General features: G+C 37.7%; 1 protein-coding gene across 1 annotated transcript in view; it reads left to right on the top strand.

Annotated features, from left to right (window-relative positions):
* Hacd2 (3-hydroxyacyl-CoA dehydratase 2) overlaps positions 1–27,173 on the top strand; it is a 93,324-nt gene that overhangs the window by 47,683 nt on the left and 18,468 nt on the right. The window contains exon 4 of the mRNA XM_046458045.2: positions 10,221–10,309. Coding sequence (XP_046314001.1) covers positions 10,221–10,309 — 89 coding nt within the window. The remainder of the gene's footprint in view (positions 1–10,220; positions 10,310–27,173) is intronic.

Genomic DNA, 27,173 nt, shown 5'->3' with positions numbered 1-27,173 from the left:
AATACATGAGAACATGGGTTAAAAAAAAAAAAAAAAAAGCCAATTACCTCCCCAAACAGGTGCACAGAACTTCTCTGTGTTCATTTAAGTATTTCTTTCATGGTGTTAATCTATTTTTCCTTATTTTCCCTAAGCCCAACTTCCTTCCTTGTATTATGTATTGTAATGTTTTTCCAGCATTTCTTCCCCCAAGTTTCCCTAATACCAGTGAGGAATCTAGTTCCACCCCAGACATTTTGAGAGTAAAAGCAAAATAGCCTGCCAAAACCAGATACCTTTGAAGTCTCTTTTTTTGTATTTTAATATAAAAATTGATCTCCCCCTAAAAATTTCAGGGAAAGTCAGTATTCCAGGATGCTCTGTGTGTAGCCTGTGATGGTGTCTTGAAAGTAGAATTGCATATGTAAGGGTAAAATTCCCATGAAAAATGCCTTAAATTGCTCTTACATCACAGTGCAACTTAGTATCCTCTCTTGATAAGTCCAGGGTAGCTGCTTTTTCCTGCAAGGGTGGAAGTTTGAGTTCTTCCTTCTTTTGAATGCCATATGAAATAGTTGGCTCACAGTTTGGGCCTCTGTTATGTGGAACATTTTCTTTGAACAGTAGAATCGCAGTTAATGTGCTGAGAGGCCAGGACCTGAGACCACTGTGTACTCTGCACACATTCACTTCATGAAGAGCTGTCCACACTAAATTTTCTTTCCTTTTCTCTTGGTGAGTTTGAATAAGTTGACTGCTGGTCGGATGACATTGGGCTGGACCCTGCTACACATCTTTAGGGCATGCATGCCCTACTTTGAAAAGTACCTCTGTACTGTTTAAGAGACTGTTTTGTCACCTCAAGGGAAAAGATTTAATTCTAACTGCACGTTTATTACGATTGGTGACATATGAAGTATCACTGTACTTGCTTTCTTGGGTTTCTCCCTTTATATTCATTTCATTTTTGTAAAAATGAAGCATGAATGCACTTAGTAACACTATTCTTTTAGCACAAAGAAAATGCAGTGCCCTTTTACAGTTGAGTTCATGTTTTAGAAATGCCAGCCTCAAACAAATCCATAGAGCTTATCATATAAATACCATAATTTAGCCGTTGACTTCAGTCTAAGACAAATTTCTTTTGTCAGAGCTTGATAACATAAGTGTGGTTATGTGAAATATATTGAAAATTGTTTTCCGGGGGCGTTTAGGTGCTGCAGCCTCAAGAAGCATGGTCAGTTTTCTGTGTTCTGGGGGAAAAGAACAGAGAACTGCCCTCTGTCTGTCCTCTGAAGAAGCCTGCTGTCGTCAAGTGCCAGTGGTGTCAGTCTGCTCTGCCTCCTGCCTGACACTCCCACCCTTTCTTCACTTGGGCCAGGAACATTTTCTGTTTCCCTGAGATTACGTTGTATGCTAAGAGAAAGTATTTAAGAAAATTTCTCTGTTAAGATTGGAATTGGTTCAAATTCAAAATTGTGGTTTTGTTAGTGGTAAAGATTTGATTTCTTGCAAAGCATAATGATTTTTTAGTTGTGAAATTTTAATTCATATTCTTTTTTATATTAGGAGTTCATGTGATTTGGAAAAGTACAAGAAGTAAAACCATTTAAGTAGTTCAGTAGCAGAGCATTTGTGTAGTGTGCAGGAGGCCCTGGGTGTGATCCCCGCACAAGAAAAAATTCTAAATTCTACCAGTAGATCAAATCTTTATTAACTTTACATAAACATCATTCCAGAGAACATTTTTTTGCATACGTATTAGCATAAGGAAGAAAAAGAAGATGGATGGAAGAATCAAGATGGAAAGCTTATATTATGAAGAAAAAAACATGATACTTTTCATGAAAAACATTGAATTTATTAAAATACAGCTTTTTGTACCATAAGAAATATTATTTACAATAAGATTCCTCTAAGAAAAAGATCATAAAAATTTAAAATTTAAATTATGGTTAGCTGTTTTTTGGTTTTATGCAATATCTGTAATTCTATTCTAGATATTTAAGCAATGCCTCTTAATTCTATTAAAGAAATTATATTGTCACACTTTCTTCTTCTGCCTTCCCTGACTCTCATTTTTATATTATGTGATTAATTTACTATTGTGGTTCATAAGTATTTACATTATTTTTTGTGACCAGAATGGATTCAGCCTACTGTGGTCAGCCTACTGTGGGCCCTTTACCATAACTAACTTACTTTCTTTCTTTCTTTCTCTCCCTCCCTCCCTCCCTCTTTCCTTCCTTCCTTTCTCTTTCTCTCTCTCTCTTTCTTTCTTTCTTCTGTAAATGGACACAATATCTTTTTATGTATTTATTTTTGTGTGGTGCTGAGGATTGAACCCAGTGCCTCACACGTGTATAGGAAGCACTCTACCACTGAGCTACAGCCCCAGCCCACCATGACTTCTTAATTCCTGAGTTTTTTATTTTGATTTATCTTATTTGAATGAATTTCTGACAGTATGTGTTTCTCAAGAAAGTCATATCAGTATTGTGTGCCAAATTTTTTTATATTTAGTGATGTCTTACCTTTTGCCTTGTTACACAAGGGTGACATTTTAGGTGGGTAGGATGCTCTTGAACATATTTTCTTTCCCTCAGACCTTTGTAGAATCACTTCTTTGTCTTCTGACATTAGATGTTGCTCTGGAGAAGTCTGAAGCCAGGGTGATTTTACCACTTTGTAGATAGTTTTTGTTGTTGTTGTTGTTTAGTCATTTAGACATTTCTCTTTCAGTCATTCATGATCAATTGATGTTAGTTCTTTTGTTTCAAGGAAATTTCTTGGATCATTCCCTTGAATACTTCTTTCTGTTCCATTTATCGGAAGAACTTCAGAAGACACACACACGCACACACACACACACACACAGTTGGTACTGGGAATGGAACCCAGGGCCTCATGCATGCTAGATATTTTTCCACTACTGAGCTACATTCCCAGTCTTTTTTTAATTTTCGTTGCCCAGACTGGTCCCAAATTTGTGAACTTCCTGTCTCAGCCTGGAATTACCAGTGTGTGCCACCACATACAGCTTTAGGATATGTTTTAAAGGAAGAAAAGTAGATATAGAACAATGTGTATAAAGTGCTGCTGTTATGTTAAAAATTAGAAAAAAGAATGTGTTTAAATACATCTATTACATTCACCTACATATTATGAAATGAGAGACAAGGAATTAATAATTGGTTTCTTTTCTTTGCATTTTTTAATACTTTTTGAATTTTAAACAATGGAGATGAGTTATGTATTAAAAAAAACATGTGGGGGACTGGGTTTATGGCTCATTGGTAGAGCACTTGCCTAGCATGTGTGAGGCACTAGGTTCAATTCTTAGCACCATATATAAACAAATAAAATAAAAGGTCTATCACTAAAAAATAAAAATAAATAAAAGTTAAAAAACACATGGGCTCTTCTATCTGTCCTGAGATTTGTTTAATTGCTGTGTCCTAGAATTCCTGTATCCATCCTCCAACTCGGTATGGGGCCCAGAGGCTTGGCATCGATGAGCTAGCGCCCGGGCGATCACGTCCCTGATTGCTTTCAGGCTCTGTTTCTATTACACTCCAGGCAGAAACTTATGTTTCTCTCCAGATCTAGGCCCATTAACGAATATTGTCAGGATTTTGTTGATTCATTAGTATCACTTTTTGGAGGAAGGTTTGTTGTACCTTGTGGAAGGAATTGGGCTATAATCAGTCCTCTTCTCTTTTTTCTTGGCTAGCATTTCTTAAAATATATGGCATGGCATTAAGTTGTATCCATTCCTTTTTGGTTGCTGCCAATGATGTTGCTATTGAATGTTGTTATTTTTGATTTTGTATATTGGTGTTTGGTTAGGGAGATTCTATGATCTGGTTTCATTTGTTAACATTTACTTAATTCTTTAATTTCTGGAACTGACTTTGAGTCTCTTGCATTGCTTTGGTCTGGTCTTATTACCCATGTATTCCGTAATGTTTGGCTCCTCCCCTGACTGTGGCCTCCTGCTCCACCTGAACACTGATCTGCTGTGTTCTCAGTCTTACCTTGTCTTTCCAATGTTTAACTTTCAACCTTGTCTTTGTCATATATGGCCAGTCTCCCAACCCCTCATACCCAGTCCATCTGAGGGAGGGCTGGGAAGGAAAGATTTCCAGGACTGCTCAGCTTTGTAGGACTTGGTGGTTTGGGGAGTCCTCAGAGCACCCTGATTCTGGGAAAGGCAGATTCCCTTTATACAAGCTTTTACTACACACACGCACAGCTGTTTCTTCATCTGCTTCACAAGTTCATTGCCCTTTCAACATAAATTCCCATGATTATTTCTCAAGTTATATCCTTGCCTTGCCAAAGATTTGCCCTGCTCACATAGATCTCTTTCTGAAACCAAGATGTGATTATGCCATTTTCTTATTTACAAATATTTAGTATCCTCACATTGCCTTTAAGAAAAACTCCTAAAGATAAGAGTTACTGAAGTACCTAGGTTACAGCCTGAGAATGTGAGCCCACGCAGGGCTTTGTCTTATTCACCATTCACCATTGTATCCCAGCTTGGTGGACAACACTTGGCACAAAATGGGTACTCCAAAAACATTTGTCATTATAATAGGTGCCTCACAATCTTATTTGAGTGAATTTGATCTAATGAGTGCTTTCTGATAAGATTGCAGAATCTCTCTTTGTCATCTGAAAACACTGATTTAAGTAATCACCAACAAAAAATCTGCAGTTTGAGTTTTAACATGCTGGGCCATTATGTTTAAATGAGACATAATGGTATATAAATGCAATCACAGTGGATTGACTGAAAGAGAAAAGAAAGAGGACGTGGCCTGCCTTATCTATCTATAGTCCACATTCCTCAAGGATTTGTGTAACACATGCACAGAATACAATAATGTAGTGTGCAAAACCTTTGGCTCACAATTTTGTGGCTACAAAGTTGAAAAGGATAACTGAGTTATATAATTGTTATCATTGGTAAGGGGCAAACATTTCATAACATTAAGCTCTAAAACAAATTTCCCACCTGGGGCTTTTTTTAAGGGGCAAGTGGCAGGGTGGACATTGTATTTTATACCATTCCTCTAGCAAATAAGATAGTATGTTTTTTAACATTTTCTCTCAAAATCCACCTGATAGTAACAGTAAGCCCAACTCCTGGCTGCCAATTCTATTCTGAGCTAAGATAATAGGGTTCATCTATGTGTCCTCCTACTGTTTGTCCAGCTTGAAGACAATGATGGACTTAGATCTTCCAGCCTTCACGTGGTCTTCCTTATAGAAAGGCCCCTTCTTTCCAAGCAGGTGGCACACGCCTGTAATCCCAGTGGCTCGGGAGGCTGGGGCAAAAGGATTGCAAATTCCAACTCCGTGAGACCCTGTCTCTAAATAAAATACAAAAAATAGAGCTGGGGATGTTGCTCATGGTTCACATGCCCCTGAGTTCAATCCCTGGTACCAAAAAAAAAAAAGGTGAAGGAAAGGCCTCTCCTCCTTGCTGGCCTTTTGACTGACTGGTTCAGTAAAGCAGTCATTTTGAGAGTGTGCTGTCAGACAAGGGCCTGAACTGTTTGCTGGGTGATAGGTGAGGCATCTTCCAGAGAGACTAAGTGAGAGTTGATAAGAACCACATCATTTGGGGGATTCAAGTTCCCTAGTTAGGGACTGCAAGGCCCAAGACATCTCAGCCTCTGCATCAAACCAACAAGTGTTCATCAGCTTTTTAATCGCTAATTAATCTCTAAATTTACTGCCAAGGGTGTACATTCTTATATATTGCTAGTGGGAGTATAAATTCCTAACAAACATTCTGGAAAGCAATTTGGTGATGTTTTTCAAGAGCCTTAAAGACATTCATACCATTTGACCTAGTACTTTTACTTCTGGGAAACTGTCCCAAAGAAATAATTCTTATTTTTTAAAAAAAGAAGTCTAAAAATTCTTTAAAAATTCTGTAACTTGTACTGTTTCATTCCTTCACTTATAATAATATGAAGAAATTGTAGGCAATTTAAATGTCCCACAAAAGGAGAATATATAAACAAGTATATATTCACTCAAAGGAATATCATGACTGACATTAAAGTAATTTGAAAAATAGAAAATTCTTAAAGCATTGAATGAGGAAAGCAAAAAAGTATAAATAATATATTGACCTGTGCTTTAAAATATGATTAAAGAAAAGAGTGGTGGGGACTATACCAAAATAGTAAATCATTGTTTTTGGATACTAAAACTTGAATTTTTAAAAATTTTTGGTATCAAAACCCAGGAGTGCTTAACCACTGAAACACAATCCCCAGCCCGCTTTTTATTTTTTTTTAATTTTGAGACAGGGTCTTGCTAAGTTTCTTAGGGCCATGCTAAGTTGCTGAGGCTGGCTTTGAACTTGGAATCCTCCTGCCTCAGTCTCCTGAACACTGGGATTACAGGTGTAAGCCATTGTGCCCAACTAAAACTTATTTTTAATAAGAACATTCTGATAATTTTTGTTCAGCGTTTTTAAGAAAATTATCTAAAATTATCTATAAAAGAGATGCTTTATGATACAGGAGAGATAATTAATAATCTGTGCTCACCTAAATTGCAATTCTCTGTTCCAGACCTTCCAGGTCACCCTGTTTAAAGTCAAACTAAGCGTTCTGATTTTGACACCAGAAAAACCCATTGTTGTTCAGTTATTAGAAAAACTGTGCAGCTATTATAAATAAATGAATTGACATTTGGGCTTATTACCTAGTCTCTTGTGGTTTTGATTAGTATGAGTCAGTCTCCCAGAGCCTGGTTCTTGCTGGTGAGTGGGATAAAATCAGGTTTTCAAACTTGTAAATCTGAAATCCAGCTCCTGGACTGCTCAATCCGCACCACAACACAGCAGCAACCCTTGGAGCACCACTGCAAATAGCAACAGTCCAGCCTGTGGCTTTAGTGGCAAAAGAAAAAAGAACAAAAATGAAACGAAAAATCAGATTATTACGTGGTGAGCTGGTTTTTGAGTTTAAAACAAACAAACAAAAAGGCAAAGCAGCAGTGGCAGCTAGAAATGGTGGTCTTTCCATATAGTGAATGCTTAGTAATTCATATAAACAACTTTTAATTCTTAGTCCTTTTTTTTTTTTAACTTATTTGAAGTATGATCTGGCTAAGTATATTCACTAAATGTTTGACTCACTAATTAGCTTCTTTAGCTGTATTACATAATTACATAACCAGGCATTGTACTTCACTCATACACTTATTTTTTTTTTAATAACAGCTTTATTCAGATATAATTCACCCATTTAGAGTGTATAATTAGTTGTGCAACCATTACCACAATCAATTGTAGAACATTTTCATTACCCCCCAAAGAAATCCATTAGCAGTTGCTTCCCATTTGCCTCCATACTTCTCAGCTCGGGGTAACTACTAATCTTTCAATCACTATAGATTTACCTATTCTGGATATATAAATTAAATCACAACATATGTACTGGTTTATATCACTGGCATATATCACTGGCTTCTTATTACTCAGCATAATGTCTTTAAGGTTCATTAATATTGTGGCATGAATCAGCACTTCATTTCTTTTTACTTATTCATTACTTTTTATTTATTTAGTTCTAATCTTTCTTTTTATGGATGTGCCACATTTTATCCATTCATTATTTATTCATTTTTTGTTTCTACTTTGAGACTAATATGAATACCACTATGAACATGCATGTACAAGTTTTTATGAAAAAATATATTTTCATTTATACACATACCTTGGAGTAGAGTATGATGAGTCTATCAATAGCTTTTTTCAAGTGGCCATACTGTTTTACAATGCTACCAGCCAAGTATGAGGGTTCCACTTTTCCACATCGTTGCCAACACTTGTTGTTATCTTTTTTATTATAACCATCCTATTATGTGTGAATATCTCATTTTGATTTGGATTTGGATCTCCCTGATAGCTAATGATGTTCAAACATGTTTTCATGGGTTTATTGTCCATTTTTATGTCTTCTGTGGAGAAATGCCCTTTCAAATTATTTGCCCATTTTTCAATTGGGTTATTTATTTGTCTTTTTATTGTTGAATTATAAAACTTCTTTATATATCTTAATATAATTCCCTTATTACATATGATTGCAAATATTTTCTCCTCTCTATAAGTTGTCTCCACTTTACTGATGGTATTCTTTTAAGCATAAAAGTTACTTTTTATGAAGTCCAATTTATTTATTTTTCCTTGTGTTTTTGGTGTCATATCTAATAAAAGCTATTTTATTCAAAGCCACAAGATTTACACCTATGCTTTCTACTAAGATTTTTATAGTTTTAGCTGTTACATTCAGTTCTTTGATCCATTTTGAGTTAGTGTTAATACATGCTGGGGAAGTGGTTCATTCCCCCCACTCTTTTTCTTTTTACATGTGGCTATTTGTTCCAACATCATTTGTTGGAAAGACAGTAATTTTTCTATTGAATTGTTTTGGCATCCTTACTGAAAATCAAGTGCTGGGCATGGTAGCATACATTGATAATCCCAGCTACTGAAGAGGCTGAGAAAAGAGAATTGCAAGTTCAAGGCTGGCCTGGGCAATTTAGTGAGATACTGTCTCAAAAAAAAAACACGGCTAGGGATGGTAAAGCACCCCTGGGTTCAATCCCCACTATAAGTCAACTGACCATAATGCATGGGTTTATTTCTGGAGTCTCAGTTCTATGCCTTTTATCTATATATCACTACATTTAAACTTTTTTATTCTTTTTATTCTATAAAGATATATAGGGCACCCCTGTATACCAGGCATTGAGCTTGACATATTCATGTTGTTTGCTTTTGGAAAACAAATTATTCCTCTTCAAAGCCCGAGTTTTCTTTAATAAATTCATTTTAGAGTTAATGAGAGATAAAATGATTTATGCCAACCCATAGAGGCATTTGTACATCTGATTTATACCTGGTCTCTGGGCAAGTTGTAGTTTGTCTAATTATAAAAATGTTCAGAAGTCTGAGTGCATAGAGAGGCTTGGAAGAATGAAAATTGGTCTAGAATAGTTCAATGACTGAGGAAGATGAAGTTAGTCTTAAAGTGGAAGGAGGACCTACAGCCAGGCTGAGGGCTCCAACAGGTGTGGAGTTGCCCGTATGCAACTTGAAAGGTTCAAGAAGTTAGTAAGCATAGCTGTGGTGGTAGTGAGTCCAGAAACAGAAGAGCTGCCGGATTGAAAAACCCACAACTCTGCTAATTCCTTATCAGTGTAAAGTTATAAGGAGAAAAGAATGTTTAGAGAAAAATGACTTATTGCTAGGTTTAAGATAAATGAAGGGAGGCAAAAATTCTAAATAATGATGGTAGTTCATCTTTATTTAATAGAGCTTATGGTTGTAGCAATTGAAGGGATAGGCCAAGCCAAAACAATGTAAGCTTAGCAGAATTTGGTGATTATCTGAAATAAAGATGTTCCAGTGCTGTAAATTGAGGACATTGGGAGAATAGTTGTATCCATTCTTGTAATGGACAAGGTAAGAAGAAACAGTTTTAAAGATAAAGATCTGTAGCCAGATGCTGGGGTGCACGCAGCTAGGGAGGCTGAGGCAGGAGGATCACAAGTTCAAAGCTAGCCTCAGCAATGATGAGGTGCTAAGCAACTCAGTGAGACCCTGTCTCTAAATAAAATACAAAATAGGGCTGGGGATGTGGCTCAGTAGTTGAGTGTCCCTGAGTTCAATCCCCAGTACCAAAAAAAAAAAAAAAAAGATAATGATCTCTAATTTTGCTATGCTGATTGGCAAAACATACAAGTAGATAAAAGGTACTCAATCATTAAAGAGTGTATCATAGCTAATATCCAGGAGCTTTCAACATTTATTAGACACAGAATTGATTTCCTACACACCATTTATTTGTTTTGAAACCCATATTATAAAATGAACCTTCATTGCTCTATTTTAAAGGTTGAGTAGTAGTTTTGTTCTAGTTGATAAATGTAAAAAATATAGTACTTGGTAACTGGTTTTGAAAGACTTAAGAAAAGTAGCCAGATTCTGTGGGTACCATGCATATTATTATTGTTTTGAGGGAGGAAAAAGTTGAATACTTACTACATTAAAAAGTTAGTGTGTATATCAATACAGATAAATTTTATTTGCTCAAGATGGTTTTGGGGATAAAAACATTTAAATTTGAATGTTTTAGAAATGTATTACATGATTAGAAATGTATTACATGATGAAACTTATTCGTCCGTCCTAAAATTTCTTTCAGGAATTGTTCCATCTTCCGTTGTCCTGACTTCTTTCCAGGTGATGTCAAGAGTTTTTCTAATATGGGCAGTGACACATAGTGTCAAAGAGGTAAGTAAAGTAAAATAATACTACTAAGTTGGCTTTTCTTCTGGACATGTTGGTTATGGCTAAAGACAAGACTCCAGCTCTTGCCAAAATAGCAGAGATAAAAAGTATGCATGCCCTGTAGGAATTGGGTCCAAAGTGGGAAACATACCCCAAATCTTGTAGTATTGCTGATTAAATGGCAAAATCCTGCAATGTGATTCCTGTGGAGGTTACGTGTGGTCTGCAACTCAGTTACATTTTTCTAGGAGCTTGTTTCTATCTCAACATAGTAAACTCTGGGCATTTGCACCTTTGTGGTAGGAATGGAGACACTGGTTTCCTCTTGGAGCAGTTTCATTTTCATGGGACCAGGATGAACAAACTTGTTCTTACCCAGCCCTCTAGGGCTTGTAGAATTGCCAGATGTGCTAGGTCTGGCAGTTCTGAGTGCCTAGGTGGTGGTAGATACAAAGCAGGCCCAGGGACAGTGCAAGAATTGAGAGGCAAAAGCACTCATCCCATGGGTGTGAATCTATTCTAAGGTATTTCTTGCTAATGTGACCTTGAGGTAGAGTACCTCTAGGTTACAAGGAGGATTCATTTTTCAGTTTTTGAGTCCTAATAGCCTATCACCAGCATCACTAGATTCTTTGGAACTCATGAAATTGCTTATCTATCAGCATCTGGTATGTTCTTTGTCCTTTATTCTTCTGAAATCCCTGTCAAAACATTTTGTTTTTCAAGATGTATTTTGACAATTTCATTTATCTTTCAACTAATGAGATTTTTTAAAACATTTTTATTGCTCTATGATATACATAAGAAAAAATGCACATAGCTAGTAAGTTCTTAGCCAAAATTTAATCAACTTTAATTAAAAGCTATTATTTTTGTTATATTCACATGGAATTTGCAGATCCACAGGCTTTCTTTTTTAAGATCTTGTCTCCTTCCTTGAAGATGTCTAAACTATCCTATGGAGGAAGAAAATAAAACAATTGCTTACATTTTTTAGTCATTGCATTTCTTTATATAAAACAAAGTTAAAAGAGAGACAGGGAAATAAATTCTCATACAGCAAGCATGTTGCCCTTTGTTCTCTTATTTATGAAGTTAAGAAAATTGCATTACTTGTAATTGCACGTCATCTCTTCATTGACTATGAATCCTTTCTATAAGTCATTTTTAACCTATATTTTTTTTCTCCCACACTTTTGTATATATACTGCTTCCTTTTTGTTTTAACCAACCAAAATAATTTTATTTTTCTATAGTCTCAAGTAAATTAAAATTTCTTCTCAGTATTGACTCTTTATGTCCCCTCTCCCCTCCACACCATGCTGGGGAACAAACCCAGAGCCTCATGCATACTAGGTAGGTGCACTACCACTGAGCTACCCTCAGCCCTCATTGACATTCTTAGACAGGTAATATGTGCTTTCATTAATTAAGTGTATGAAGGTACGTGAAGCCAAAGTATTGTCCACTAGGGAGTGTTCATTCACTTTGCCAAAAGATAGTCACACATGAATTATCCAGGTGCCAGTGCTTTAGCTGCTTCAGTGACCATTCCTCTGCATATTAGTGTGTCCACCAAAGGAGCTGAGCAGGTACTTCAAAAATACTTAAAATTCAAATCAAGTAGTTCTCTTAGTCAAATTGTTGTTAATAACATTTGTCAGCATTTCCTGGGCACATCATTAAAATTGGTTGGCTTAAAAATCTATTAAATGTGTCTGCAGATTACAGGTACATGAACCTGACCATTGTCCTCCCTGCCTGCCAGATGCATAGACTTGACATTTAACAGATGGTTTCAAATATATCACATTTGAGCTTTGCAGTATATATTCATTACATTTGCATATTCAGAATTTTTCTTTGCAACCAAAGTGACCCAATTTCTGCTACCATTAGCATATCATTTTTTGAAGAACATCCTTTCTGTCTTTCTGTCACCTCCAGTCCCTTGTTTTTACATATATCCTATTGATTATTTGACTTAATCTTTTCTCATGGAAATAGAAATCAGTGTTTCTGCTGATCCAGGATCTCAGTTCTTTTCTGTGAACAGAACCCATCATTGATTGTTTTGTTTATAGCAGTAGATTCCCTTCTGGATCTCCCCAAGGTTCTGACAGCTGTGTTGAAAGTTTGTTGTTTTGACTCTTCAGAGGCCAAGCTGCTTGCTATCTGTCACCTGTTCCTCAGCCCCTTCTCTTGGCCAAATGGTATTTTTCTTGCTCTGGGGTTTCACAGTAGCTGTAATTCAGTTTGTTCTGTACAGCATTACACATGACTTCATTCTTCTGTTTCCTGAAGCATCTTATTAACATCTCTATTTTCCTTCCATCCAGCTCTGCTTACTTTAGTGGTGGGAACCATATAACTAAAGCAGACAGAAATTGACCTCAGAAATTACTCCTTAATAAAATATATCTCATTTTCTCATAGTAATGTTTAGTGTTTTTTCTTGGTACTATACAGTTTCTTTTTCATAGTCCCTCTAAAGGAGACAGGTGGAATTCTTTGTTTTCATCATATTCTGTATGGATTTGACTTGTTCTACCCTTAGTGGCCTGATCATGTTCCTCATGCTCATTCCCCTTGTTTTTCTGTAATTATACATGCTGTGCTAAGGTACAGCTTTTAAGTCAAGACTCGACTAGTTTCACATTTGAGTATGTTTCCTTTCAAGAGGCCCCTGTAGGACATACACCCTCACTTGTCATTTTCATTCTTTACCCCATGGAATGCTAGTCACGTAAATGTCATCGTGAGCACTGTGGAAACTAAAGGTGATCAGATAGTTTTCTTTTGACATATAAAGTTTCATCCATCAGCTAGTGTGACACCTGAGTCAGCAGGATGTTAAAGAAAAAATTGTGATCTCTATACTCAAAAGGTTTTTCTTGACTTAACTCAGCAAATAACCTTCCCACCTTTTTCCTCTCAAAGACCCTGATTTATGAACAAAGAAAAGCTCTGACTAAACAACCATCTGGGGAGTAGAGATGGGGGTGGGGAACACAGGAGTGATCTAGGAGATGTCCATTTCCAGGGTCTTAGACCTGAACTGGCTCCTTCCCCACCCTTTAGCCAGGCTGACCACTGCTGTGGCCACCTGGCATTTGCTCCTTCACCCTCTGTTTGGGTCTGTGCCTTTGTCTTTTCATTGAACTGAGACAGGATTGGCATTTTCAAAAATGAACTCCAATGGGAAATGCCAGCTTCTCTACCTTACCATGACTCCCCTTTAGAAAAAAATAAGGGCACATATTCTTCATTGTCCAAAGAAGATTAAGCTTAGCCCCAGATTCCTGACAAAGATAGATCACTGTTCTATTCTTTTCCTGACTAAGCACTCTTTGGAAAGCCACCACAAATCCTCTCCTGAGTCCTTATAATAAGATCATATAGTAAGATCCTTATAGTATGTTCCTGGAGCAGAAGTGCCATGAGGAATAGTTGAAGAAGAAGCTGCTGGGCTGTCACTATGGCTTTATCCCAAGGGCAGTGAAAAACCTCTATATTTCACTAGGGGTAATCTGCATAAATACTAAGTCTTCTCTCCTTTCCTCATCATTTTTCACCATTAGATAAGGGGACTTTTTTTCCCACATTCTTCTGGAATGTTCCGTGAATTCTGATTTCTCCAGGTGGCTATTTCCCACTTCTTTGTAGCATGCTGCTGGGCTTTGTGAGACTTAATATACAATTCTAGCCATTTGGCGAGATGCTTCTGAAAATTTATAATCAGTGTTGACTAGACTCAGTGGCATACAGCTGCAATTCCAGCTATTTGGGAGATTGAGGCAGGAAGATCACAAGTTCAAGATTAGCCTACGCAACCTAGCAAGATCCTTTTTCAACATAAAAAATAGAAAGAGTTGGGGATGTAATTTAGTGGCAAAGAACCCCTGGGTTCAATCCCTATTACTGTGAAAAAAAAAAATCTTGTAATCAGTGTTTAAGAAAGTTAGTAACCTCTAGTTCCTTATAACTATACTGGTTGTTGTTTGATGTATTCTATATAGACAGCTGTATCATTTATTCTTGACCACCATCCCTGGAGGTAGGTCATAGCCTCCATTTAGAGTTTAGAAGCTGGAAATGCCAAGTGACTGTTACACCCAGCAAAGGGCAGAGTTAGAGTTAGACTTCTGAATCCCATGTCTTCCTGCTACATCAGAGTTGCCTTCTTCTGGCTCTTTGAAAATGTGATGTAAACACATCCTTATGTTCCTTGTGCTGACTTTCCTAGCTGCCCTGTGGAATGGAAATCCCTACCTAAGATCCAGGAGTGAACCTCCTCTTTAACAGTTCTATCCTATTGAAGGATTCTACTGTTAAATCAGTGTGCATCAGTTATCAGCCTTCTCTTGGTGCATATCTGTAATTCTTTGATTTTCCCTCTTCCTCCCCAACTCCCTGTATCTCTCTTTCTCTGTCTGTCTCCCTCTCTCCCTCCCCTTGTTTTGTTTTCATTTTTATTGCTCAAGTTTTTCTGGGACAAATCCCTCCAACTAATTGACCCTCTTCCTCAGACATTCCAAGATAGTTTTTCAAATGGATATATTCACTATTTGGACCAGAATTACCCAGAAGGTTTTATTAAAAATACATATTCCAGGACTGGGGTTGTGGCTCAGTGGCAGAGCTCTTGCTTAGCATGTATAAGGCACTGGGTTCAATTCTCAGAACCACATATAAATAAATTAAATAAAGGTCCATTGACAACTAAAAATATTTTTAAAAATGCACATTTCAGGTCTTACTCTACACTTAACATTGAATTCTGAGAGTGGGGCCAGGAAATCCACATTTTTCAGGTAATTACGTGAATTCTGAGTTTTGAAAAATGCCCTTAGATACCCTGTGTGTTGTGCTGTAATTTTTATTTAATTTTTCTTTTCTTATTTTTACTTCATTTATATTTAGTTTACTTGAAATTTAACCAGATCTCAGCATCTCTTTCCCAAATCCAAGAGCCATTATTTTCAAGTTAAAGTCTTAGTCTGGGCCAGGGGCACATACCTGTTATCCCATTCTCCTGAGGCAGGATGTTCACAAGTTCCAGGCTAGCCTAGGAAACTTAACAATATCCTGTATCAAAATTTTGAAAAGGGGATAGGGATGTAGAGCACCTCTGGGTTCAATCCCAGGTACTGCAAAAAAAAAAAAAAAAAAAAAAGAAGAAGAAGAAGAAAGAGAGGTTTTTTTTTTTGTTTTGTTTTTGTTTTTTAAGTAAAAATTAGAGTTCCAAGCCAGGCAGTGGCACATGCCTGTAATCTCAGTGGTTTGGGAGGCAGAGACAGGAGGATTGTGAGTTCAAAGCCAGCCTCAGCAGTTTATCAAGGCACTAAGCAACTCAGTGAGACCCTGTCTCTAAATAAAATACAAAATAGGGCTGGAGATGTGGCTCAGTGGTTGAGTGCCCCTGAGTTCAATCCCTAGTACCCTCCCTCAAAAAAAAAAAAAAAAAAGTTCTCTTAAACTATTTGGTACAGTTCCAATGGAGTTTCTGGTGCCTACTCCAAAATTTAGTGTCTTTGCTATTGAGCAGGCTTGAAGAGCCCACCTTTAAGGCATAGGGAGATCTGAAACTACCACATCAAAGAAGCAAGACTAATCCTTGTTTAAGAAAGAGGCATAAGGAATCCAACGGCTTTGCGCTGGAGAGGAACTGCTGGGAAGGACTCGCTAAAGGGCATTTTTTCATGCTGCCCTGCCACCACAGCAACCCAGAGATATTCAGCAGGGCATTTCCACCTGAAGCAGTGCTGTGCCAACATCTGCCCTCCTGGGACTTTTCCAAAAATGTCATCCACCCGAGATAATTTTATTATCCTCTAGGTAGTCAGAATGGAGTAGAGCATGGAGGCTTGGCACCCATTACTTACAGGAGGAGTTGGTAAGATCTGGCTTTGCCACTTATCTTGAAACTTACAACAAAGCACTTCAACTTTCTGAGGATTGTTCTCATCTTTAAAATGGTGATGCTAATATCTGACCTGTCTTACATCACAGTTTTTCTGAAGATAAGGAGAGTATATGCAAACAAGGTAGCAGTATTTAGAAACCAAGATCCCAAGCTTACAATATTTTGCTAAGCAGCTTTCTGAAATCCCTTAAAAAGGGGGTGGTGTGGGAAGAAGTACCACTTCCTTATAGTTGGAACACAATTTTCTTTTTCTTCCTTTCTTCCTCTTCTTTTTCATTCATATGGAAACCAAAACACTAGATAAACCAATACCCTAATTTCCCCATTCCTGTTCTTATGTTGGCTTTCTCATGGGTTTTCTACTCTGCTGGGTCCCTCAGATGGGATTGCAGTGAGCTTGTGTTCTTTCCCAACTCCTGAGATTGCTCCTCTTGTTAGCCTCTTTCCTGTGACTGCCCATGTTCCTCATCCCTAGTGACCAGTTGTGGTTTTCCCAGGACGTGCCACCCATGAATGGGGCACAGTGAGGCAGAAAGGGCAGCCACTTCTCCCTGTCGTTCAGTGGGGAGTTGAGAAGCTGTATCTGGAGGCACATCATCGCCTCCCCAGGTACTGGGCCTGGACCAGAAGCTGTCTTCTAATTCCTGTGCCCTTTCCACAGTGACATTACATCATAGTTAGGAAAAGGCTATTGAGATATACTCAGTATCCTTTGTTCCCCTTGGAAGATGGATGTCTAAAAGTCTCCATCCTATTCCATCTGTTTCCTTACTTTCTATTTTAAATATTTCTGTAGGTGGGTTTATATCACCTTCACTTTTAAAATTAGCACCACTCTAAAGGTAAAAAAAAAAAAAAACTTTGTTATTTTATTGTTAGTCAAATACTGTCAAACTTCAGGCATCTCTTAGGCAAATGTGGTAGCATTTCCACATCTGTTAATTTGGGGCACTTAAAGATTGTATTACAGGCTGGGGTTGCGGCTCAGTGGTAGAATGCTTGCCTACCATGTGTGAGGCACTGGGTTCGATTCTCAGCACTGTACATAAATAAATGAATAAAGGTCCATCAACAACTAAGGAAAAAAAAAAAAAAAGATTGTGTTACCTCATTGCCAGTTGGTTCCTTTTGCCATTACCTGTAGTTGGTCTGGGTGATTTGGGCAAGATCAGAATGTTTGTTTTTCTCTCAGTGTCTTTCTGCTTGTCAATTTCCAACATTTTCTTGTACTGTGTATAAAGATTTTATTTCAAAAATATTGGAAAATATTTAGAGAGATCCTTTAGGTTCACTGCTGCCATTCCATGTGATACCTTTCTCCCAATGTCTTAGATCCTTTTTAACCCTTGGAGAACTTCACTGGAACTCATTTGTTGATCAAACTATGACTAAGGCTGGGCATGGGGGTGCACGCCTGTAATTCCAGCTACTTAGCAGGAGACTGAGGCAGGAGGCTCACAGGTTCAAAGCCAGTCTCAGCAACTTAGTGAGGCTCTAAGCAACTTAATGAGACCCTGACTCAAAATAAAAAATAAAAAGGGCTGAGGATGTGCTTCAGTAGTAAAACACCCCTGACTTCAACCCCTAGTTCGTTAGAGTCCCCCTCACCCCACTCCCATGACAATTGGAGCTTCTGGGGACATTTTCTTTTTCTCTCCATCCCCAAGGGCTAAAATTTGACCTATGCCATTCCCAGTTTTCAATTGAAAAGGGCCAGTTACAGCAGACACAGTTCCTGAAAGGCCACAGTTGTCTTCATGTTGTGAGAACTCACTCAGGAGGAAGGGCCAGAGCCCACCTGCCTCAGCCCACCCCATTCCAGAGTGGCCTACCAGTTGCCTAGTCCCTTCAGGACAAAGGTTGATCAGCTCCTTCCTTTTCCTCTACTCCAGGACTTTCAGGTTTGAGGTTTTTTTGATGCATTTTACATTTTAATTAGTCTTTTTTTTTTTTTTTTTTTTTTTAAGCATTATAGAAGCCCTCTCTCATTTAATTTGTGTTCTGGATACATCAGTGCAGTCTCCTATATTACTCCTATTTTTCTGACAAAGAAACTTGTTAGAACACATCCTTTTAGGCATAAGACATGTCCATGCTATTGATCAGTATCTTAATATATGTATTCTCCTATTTGCCAATAACAGGCAGCTTGTTTGTAGCCAAATCTGGTTATTGGCCATCCTGCAATTAACATATATGCCTGACTTTTGACATTAGGGAACTGTCATGGAAAGGGAACTAGAGTGAAAGAAGAAAAGAATTGTACTTGGGTTAATAGTTTCTAAATTGCACATGAGATTTATAGACTGGGAGCTGAGTTGGTTTAGTTATGAGTCAGCAGCTTAAATTCAGGAATAACACAGAAACAAAGCTCAGTGTCATGGAACTATGCCCACGAGTCGTATCATCAGTGGAGAGTCATCAGTCACTGAATCCCAATGTTCATATCAGCTCTCATCCATGGTTTCAAAGTTAAATGGATTAAGATATTTATTTAAATTGTTTATTTCAAGCCCCTAAAAGGAGCTTTTTGGTGCTGTATAGTAATGCAAAGATGTTGGTACAACATTTTTCTTCTTTTTTGAGTTTTTTTCTATCCCAGCACTGTCCAGTAGGACTCTGTGATGATGGAAATATTCTATTTGCCTTGTGCAGTACAGTATCTGCTAGCCCTCTGCAAATGCTTTGAGTGCTTCAATTGCAGTTAGGATAACTGGGGGACTGAATTTTAATTTAATTTTAAATAGCCACATGTGACTCTAAGTTACCATACTGCACAGCACAACTCCAGCTATTTGATGTGATGTTATTTATTTCCCATCCTTTTTATTTCAATTAGGTTTTCATTTTTCCCCCTCATACATGTATGAGAATGATGATATGATTTAAAAAAAAAAAAAGGAGCAGCAGCAATCTTGGGCTGGGGTGTAGCTCAGTGGTAGAGTGCTTGCCTAGTATATGTGGGGCCCTAAGTTCAATCCCCAGCACCACCACCCCCCAAAAAAAAAGAAGGCAGTGGTCAGAGAAAATGTGTAATGTATCTTTGATATGCTGTGTTCTTTGAATCAAGGTTTTTGGTTTTGTTTTTAATTATTGTGTACAAATCCCAATAATGGTTGTGGGAAGTGGCATTGATGGTATGCTCCTCATCTGGTAGAAAGGTAGCAGATTGCTCACCTAATGGCAAGCCAGGATGCTATGCTGGCCTCCCCTTTTGGAGTCCTGCAGCCTGGCCTCTGCCGTGATTCACCATGGCAGGACATCCCAGGTTCACCCTGTGGAGAACCATGTCACCTGCTTGTTCTCTCTGTTTTGAGTTAAATGGTGCCATAGAAGTACAGTCAGTGTTATTATCTTGTTGAGTTTGAAGAGTGTTGTTTCCCACTGTAAAAGTGAGATGATTGGCATGCATCGTGAGCATTGCTAAAATATGTCAGCAAAGCCAAGAAAAGTTAAAAGTTACTACCTATAAACTGCTTTTAAACACGTGTGCTCTACAGTACAATGAGTGGCATTTTTAAAGCATTGATTAATATTCATTTGAAAACTTTTAATATGTGCGAGGAGGAACTCTTATTACTTACTTCTTTATCAAAGTGGTCCTTTGTGTACCATAGCTTTTTAAAAATGACTTTATTTTGAAGCATGAGAATGGATATCAGATAGTTAATTAAAAAATACATAGACTTGACATGAATACCTGTACTTTCCCTGTTCCTATGAAATATATATAAAGTGTGTTTTCATTTCTTCAGGGGAGAAGGTTCATTAATCATTTTTTACTTATCTGTATCAAAAAGTTCTATGTTCCAAAGTTCTCACTATAAGCTGATGCATCACCAAAAAAATATAATAAAGCCTGTCACTAAGTTGTCTGCATTTTCCAGAGAAAGGACCCTTTTCAAGTCTGGAGTAAAACCCTGGTGCACTTCTGGAATTTGTAAGGCGTGATTTGGTACACTTGTGGGTGTGTGTGTGTGTGTGTGTGTGTGCATGCTGGTGGCACGCTTTGCCTTTTAGGAGGGGAGAAAAACTAATTTTTAGGCTTGATACATGACAGAGTTTTAGCTTTTGTTTTCTTCAAATTGCTGCCATAAATGTTTGTTTTTAACAGGACAAATCTTGGCCTTTTCTCCCTTTTACCTCCTTTTGCTCTAACTTATTACCAGAATAACCTGAAACTTGAAACTTGTGCATCTCTTTTGCCTTCTGCATTGGTCCTGTTTTATTAGGTCAGGTTTAAGGAATCTTCTCTTGAGGTCATGTTTCAAAGAACAATATGTTCAGAGCACCAAGTGTAGAAAGTAATCCAATTTTAAGTAGCACTTATAGGTATAAAACTTCAGAATTTTTCGGGATGTTGCATTACATTTGTATAGTTGCACTTTACCGCCTGTAGCAGAGGTTATCAACTGGTAACAGTTCTACAAGGGGTTTTCAAAGAAAGACAAGGGAACCGGTGTGGGGTGGGGGTATACAAGCCACCTCACAAGAGCAGCAGCATGGGCCTTAAGTAGTGATTGCCCCCTAGATCCAGGGTTAATGCAAATTTTTAAAGAAAAGCCTGGAAATCAAGATATTTTAAATTTAAAATCTCCCAACTTTTAAAAAATGTCCAGCTAGTGTTAGTGCAGATTGGTTTAAAGAAAAGGCAGAAAAAAATAATTTTCCAATTTTTAAAAACTGGTTCAAATATTTTTAAAGTACTATACAAATCCAAATAGAACATCCAGGGACCAGGACCATTGGTTACCATTTTGATATTTCTGCTCCAGGAGATGGTATTTATAGCCTTTATTTTTATTTCCTGTCTTGAAATTTTTGCAGTTATTACATTGTCATAGAACATAAAAGAACCATGACATTTCTGAGCATATATTGCCAATTTTATTTTCTTTTGACATTCACTTACAATGATAAATCCTGTCCCCTCTGGAGTACAGTTGTGATTCTGTATTTGGAGGTTTGGGGGTGGGCTATGGGGTAAGTATGCTCCAGCTCTTCCCTTGGGTCACAGTAACCTCTTGCTGGGAACATTGTTCTCTGGGCTATTGTTGCTGTAATAAAAGAAATATTACTTATGGGATATTTAAGTTGGCTTAGAGATATATATGGTCAAGTTAGGACCAAATATGATCCCATTTTTATCCAGTCCCTGTGCTTGAGTTGAGCCGAAGGTGATAGTTGCATGAAAGCTTTTCAGTTAATAATATGCTCTTTGGAGGTGAGAGACTCAAAACAGGACTTAAAAAGACTTTTGGGAAGGGCCTAGCAGCTGTGCAGCTCCTTAGACTTCTCATAATTGGTAGATGTTCACAGAAAGAGAGAGGGGATGACATCTCTTAACCAAAAACAAACAAACAAACAAAAAACAATAGCACAAAACTTTTTTCTTGGTAACTAAGCCTAAGAGGTAGCCACTAGTTTGCATTGAGTCCCAGAGTGACTAGCATAGATAGAGGAGAACTTAATATGTGTGAATTGCATTTCTTCCTTTTGTGGAATAATAATGGTATCTTCTATTTATTAAATGGCAAGCACTTTGCTAAGCACTTACTGTTTTTCTAATCTACAACAACTATGCAAAGCCAAGTATCTCAAGTTTAAATATGAGGAAGCCAGTGGTGAAAGAGGACAGGTCACTTGCCCCAGGCCATGCAGTTAGGAAGCTTAAAGGACTGTTTGATTCTACAGTAGCCCTTGATGGGAAAAGGGACCAGATATAGTGATTAGCTAGCTTACTGGAGGCACATATCACCCTTCCTTCTTGTTTTTGCAGAAAATGAGCTGAATACATAGTAAGCATTTAGAGTTAGACTAATGGGAACATTTCTGCATTCAGATCTGCATGCCTGGCTTTGTCGTAAATGCAGAACCAATCATACATTGCTTGTTGACTGCATGCTTACATTTTTCTTATTGCATGTTCAGAAACTTTGATTTCATGACCAAGAATTGTTTTGGGAGTCCAAAGCCATCATCTACATCAAAAAATAGTCCTTCATGGGGCTGAGGTGGCCAGCAGTAGAGCGCTCACCTAGCACATGCGAGTCACTGGGTTCGATCCTCAGCACCGCGTAAAAATAAATAAATAAAATAAAGGTATTGTGCCCAACTACAACTAAAAAAATCTTTAAAAAAAGAAATAGTCCTTCAATTATGTTGTAGTGATAAGATTTTTTAACCAGTTTTCTTTGTCACTGAAGGTTTTAAAAAAAAATCTGTACAGATAGTTGCACATTTTTTCCTTTAAAGAGGATGACTATTAATATTTTCCTTATTTAACCCACATTTTCTATAAAAAAGGCTTAGTATTTTCTGGTTTGTTCACCATGTACCCTGTTGTGGATTTAATAATAAAACCATGAAGGGCATTTTATGGGTTAAATTGTCATATAAAAAAACTAAAACTAATCCAAAAATTTTTACAAAACCAACCTGTCAATATTTATTACATTTCAATATCATTTTTTATATATAATTTTTGTTACTCTGGAACGTTTATTTTATTTATTTATTTTAAAAAGAGAGAGAGAGAGAATTTTTTTTAGTTTTCAGCGGACACAACATCTTTGTTTGTATGTGGTGCTGAGGATCGAACCCGGGCCGCACGCATGCCAGGCGAGCGCGCTACCACTTGAGCGACATCCCCAGCCCCTCAATATCTTTTTTTCCAAGGATAAAATTCCTTTTAAATAGTTAACTAAATTGGTTACGCTTTTTTATCAAGCTGGGTGCAGTGATGCACGCCTGTAATCCCAGCAGCTCAGGAGGTTGAGGCAGGAGGATCCAGAGTTCAAAGCCAGCCTCAGCAAAAGTGAGGCACTAAACAACTGAGTGAGACCCTGTCTCTAAATAAAATACAAAATAGGGATAGGTATATTGCTCAGTGGTTAAGTACCCCTGAGTTCAATCCCCAGGACTCAAGACTTTTTTTTTTTTTTTTTTTTTACCAAGTTAGAGAATGGATCAAGATTGTCCTTAGAATCACTGTGTTTTCTTTCCCAGTCTTCAGCTGATGTCACCAACCCAGTACCAACTCTGGGGCCCTGTGCTTTGCTGAAGAGCTGGAGAGCTGGTCTCTCTATCCAAGGCTGTTCTGACCATGTCAGAGAATAGGCAGGCTCAGACAGCATATGGGATGCCATCTGTTCCTTCTTCATTCAGCAAATACTGAGTGTCTTCTGTGCCAAGCATAGGATACATGAGAAAGGAACAGCCTGACTGCTGCCCTCACAGGGCTTGCAGCCTCGTACCAACCAAGCAAAATCAGGCTGACAGCAAATACAAGTGGGTTAACTGAGAAGGTCCCCAGTTGAGGGACTATACCAGCCCGCTCCAGTTCCTTTGGAGCTCTGCCAGTCTCCTAGCTCCAACTGCCATCCTTTATGGAGTGGTCTAGAAGTTTCTGTGAATTAACTCATATAAAGCACTTAGAACAGTGCCTGGCACATAATAAGTGATCAATAACTGTTTCCTATGTGTTGGCTATAATGTAACTTAATCTTTTCAAAAAAAAATTAGTGACAAATTTCCATACAACTGTTTTTGAAGTCTTTTTTTTTTCCTGAGGTTTATAACAGATATAATTGACATTTCACATAGAAATGAATATGTTCTTTATGCTTATTAAAATAGTTTCACATGGGCTGGGGATGTGGCTCAAGCGGTAGCGCGCTCGCCTGGCATGCGTGCGGCCCGGGTTCGATCCTCAGCACCACATACCAACAAAGATGTTGTGTCCGCCGAGAACTAAAAATAAATAAATTAATTAATTAAAAAAAAATAGTTTCACAGTAGCTGATGAAAATTTACACATAGTTACTTTTATTCTACTTAAGGAATAATTAGCCCTGCTAATGGGAGCTATCATTATCTTAATCATCATTATTATCCTAATCTAAAGCATTTATTAAGAATTTGATTTTGTGTTTTAGTTAAGCTAGCCCTTCTTCAAAGCAAGTTTGTGAGCCAGCCCTTGACATATTTATGGCCTAAGACAATAGTAATGCTGATACAAATTGAGAGTCAGCTCTAAATCCCAGTCCTTCTTTCTTCCCTTACCCTCTGTTAGTGTGTCCTTATTGATATTTTTGGTTGTAAATGTTCTTGTCTTTGTTAAAATTATATAAGTACCTCTTCCAGCACACTCTGAAACAATATGTGTAGCAACCAGATAAGTTTTTGTTTGTTGTCTTTTGCTTCTAATATTGTCCTGAGTGGTGCTTTAAGTTTTAGGTGATTTTTTAAAAATTGTTTATTTGGAAATAACTTCAAACTTCCAGAAAAGTTGCCAGGATAATATAAAAAGCTCCTATATTCCCTTCACTTAGATTCTCCAGCTATTAGCATTTTTTGGTGTCTGTTTCGTTGCCTACTCTCTATGTTGTCTTTTTGTGACCCTGGAGAGCTGCTGTATTGGTTTTCTATTCCCTAAATACACAAGGTTGGGTTTCAGGCACTCATCATCCACATGTAGCCCTCCAAATCAGAAAGTCAACCTTGGCCCAACACTACCACTCAGCCTGCGAGGCCCATTCACATTTCATTTATTTTCCAAACAATGTCTTTTTTCCTTTTTGGAATGACAGATATTCTGATCTTTTGTGCTGCAGTAATTACAAGGACCCACAGGAGAAGGAAACATGTGGCACTGTGGTATCCCTGCCACGTATTTACATTTCCTTGTCAGGCCTCTGGCATTTCAGTCTGGAAGAGCTTCTCCTTCATGTTCTTGACAGTTTTAAAGAATACATTTTTTTTAATAGTTACAGGTAGACGTAATATCTTTATTTTATTTTTATGTGGTGCTGAGGATCAAACCCAGTGCCTCACTCATGGTAGGCGAGCGCTGTACCTCTGAGCCACAACCCCAGCCCCTGAAGAATACATTTTGTAGGGTTACCTGCAACTAGACACATCTAGTGTTTCCTCATAACCAGTTCCAATTATTTATTCTCGGCAGGAAGACTACAGAGAGGCACCATGCTCTTCTCAGGAGGTAGCATGACTTCCCATCCAACCCCTCATTATGATGACCTTAGTCACCTGCTTCTGGGGAGTGTCTGCCAGTTTTCTCCACCTTCAGTTCACCATTTCTTTTTATTGGTTAGTATTTTGTGAGAATAACTCCTGTCTGTATCAACCACTTCTATGATGGTTACCAAATGGTGATTATCTATTAGTTGACATTCTACTGTAAGGAATAACTTGCTCTTTCTCTCATTTATTTGTTTTATCTTTATCAATTTAGACTAATGAATTCCTATAGGCTTCATTAGTCCAAATTGATGTAAATGTCAAAATTATCTGTGATCTGGCTAGTGAGAGCTGTTTCTCTGTGTTCTTTCAGTTTGCCTCCCTCATTCACTGAGTATTTCCTTACTTCCTGCAACAAAAAGATCTCCAGACTTATTTTGTACTTTTCCCACCCTGGCCCTGGAATCAACCACTTTATCAAGGAGCGCTGGTTCCTTTTAGTGTAAGATGCTATTTAGGAACCAAGATCTGAGTAGTTGAGGTGCTCATGGGACTAAGATGTCATTGTGTCTAGACCCTTTCAGCAGAGGAAGCTAGGGCATACTTCTGTATATGTATGTATATGTATATACACGTGTACTCACACAATATACATATACACCTGAAAGTATATAGCTATATTACAGTCATACATAAATTATGAGTTCATATTGATCCTTCCAATTATAGTCTAATACCTCAATGTTTTGTCTAGCAGTCTGTCTTCCATGTTTGTAAATAGTTTCTTCAATATTAAGAAGCTCATTTTCCTTAATATATTGATTTACTTGTTTATTTGGTTTAATTTATTCCCTGTACCTGATTTTCAAACCACATGAGCCATCTCTTCCACCCATCACCTCTGTGTCTTTTCCTTACCACCCCCATCCTCAACTGCCAGACTCTGGTTCATACCTGTGTGAGACCCTTATCACCTCAAGTTTTCAGCTGCCATACTGACTCCTCCACATGGAAAGGGGGAGAGGAGGAATCTTAGGTGAATCTAAATACCTACCCAGAGGCACGGCTGAGGTCATGGGGATGATCCCCTCTCTGGAAAGTCAGAAGTTCACCTAATAAGGCATTCCTTTGTGTTTATGAGTTTGTTTCTATTTTGAATTGAAACTATGTTTGTATTTTAGCTACTACATAACAGAGATAGAAAAGAGAAACTTATGAGATAGATTTTGATAAGTCTTGACAATAAATTAAATGCAGGAAGTAAAACAGGGCTAAAACAAACAAAAGAAGATTATTAGCAAAGCAAGGTTCAGGGAAAAAGATTCACACTCACTTTAGGGAATTCATTAGGGTTTGTTTCTTATGTTGAATTCTTGGATTCTACCTTGGGTCATTTGATTCATAAGAAGTTATCTCACAGACAAAACAGAGATCTCTGGATACCAGCGACCTATAGTTTTCATACTTTCCTCAGTCCTCCACAGTAAGCCTCTTGTGCCCAGTTGCCATAGTATCTAGATTTCATCCTATGTTCCCCTTTAGAGGGGCCTGTGTTATTGGAGAACCAGTGCTTTTCATGACAATAGATGACCATCACATTTCAATATTTGTTCTCCAGACTCCTCTTATATTGGGTTTCATCCAAATGTTCCCAATTTCTAAAGAGTTTTTCTTCCTCTTCAACAGGTGTTATGAGGGGTGTGTGTGTGTGTGTGTGTGTGTGTGTGGCCTGAAACACAAGAAGATGTCAAAACTATTCAAGGTTTAAGGGCATAGACCTGGGTTCCAATTCTGTAAGCCTCACTCTCCTCACCTGTCAAATGAGAATTCATGTGGTAATATGTGTTTAAAAAAAAAAAAAGTGCCTGGCTGTATGTAGTAAGAGCTCAGTAACTTATTGGGCATAATTTTTATTGTTGTTTTCTCCATAATTGTTAAAAAGAGCAAAAATGGTTTGTAAGT

Source organism: Marmota monax, unplaced genomic scaffold (assembly GCF_021218885.2).
Source record: "Marmota monax isolate L192 unplaced genomic scaffold, Marmota_monax_Labrador192_F-V1.1 WCK01_AAM20220418_F8-fsc00052, whole genome shotgun sequence".
NCBI lineage: Eukaryota > Metazoa > Chordata > Mammalia > Rodentia > Sciuridae > Marmota > Marmota monax.
Note: the sequence above shows the minus strand (reverse complement) of the source record. Positions and strands in the feature narration are given on the sequence as shown.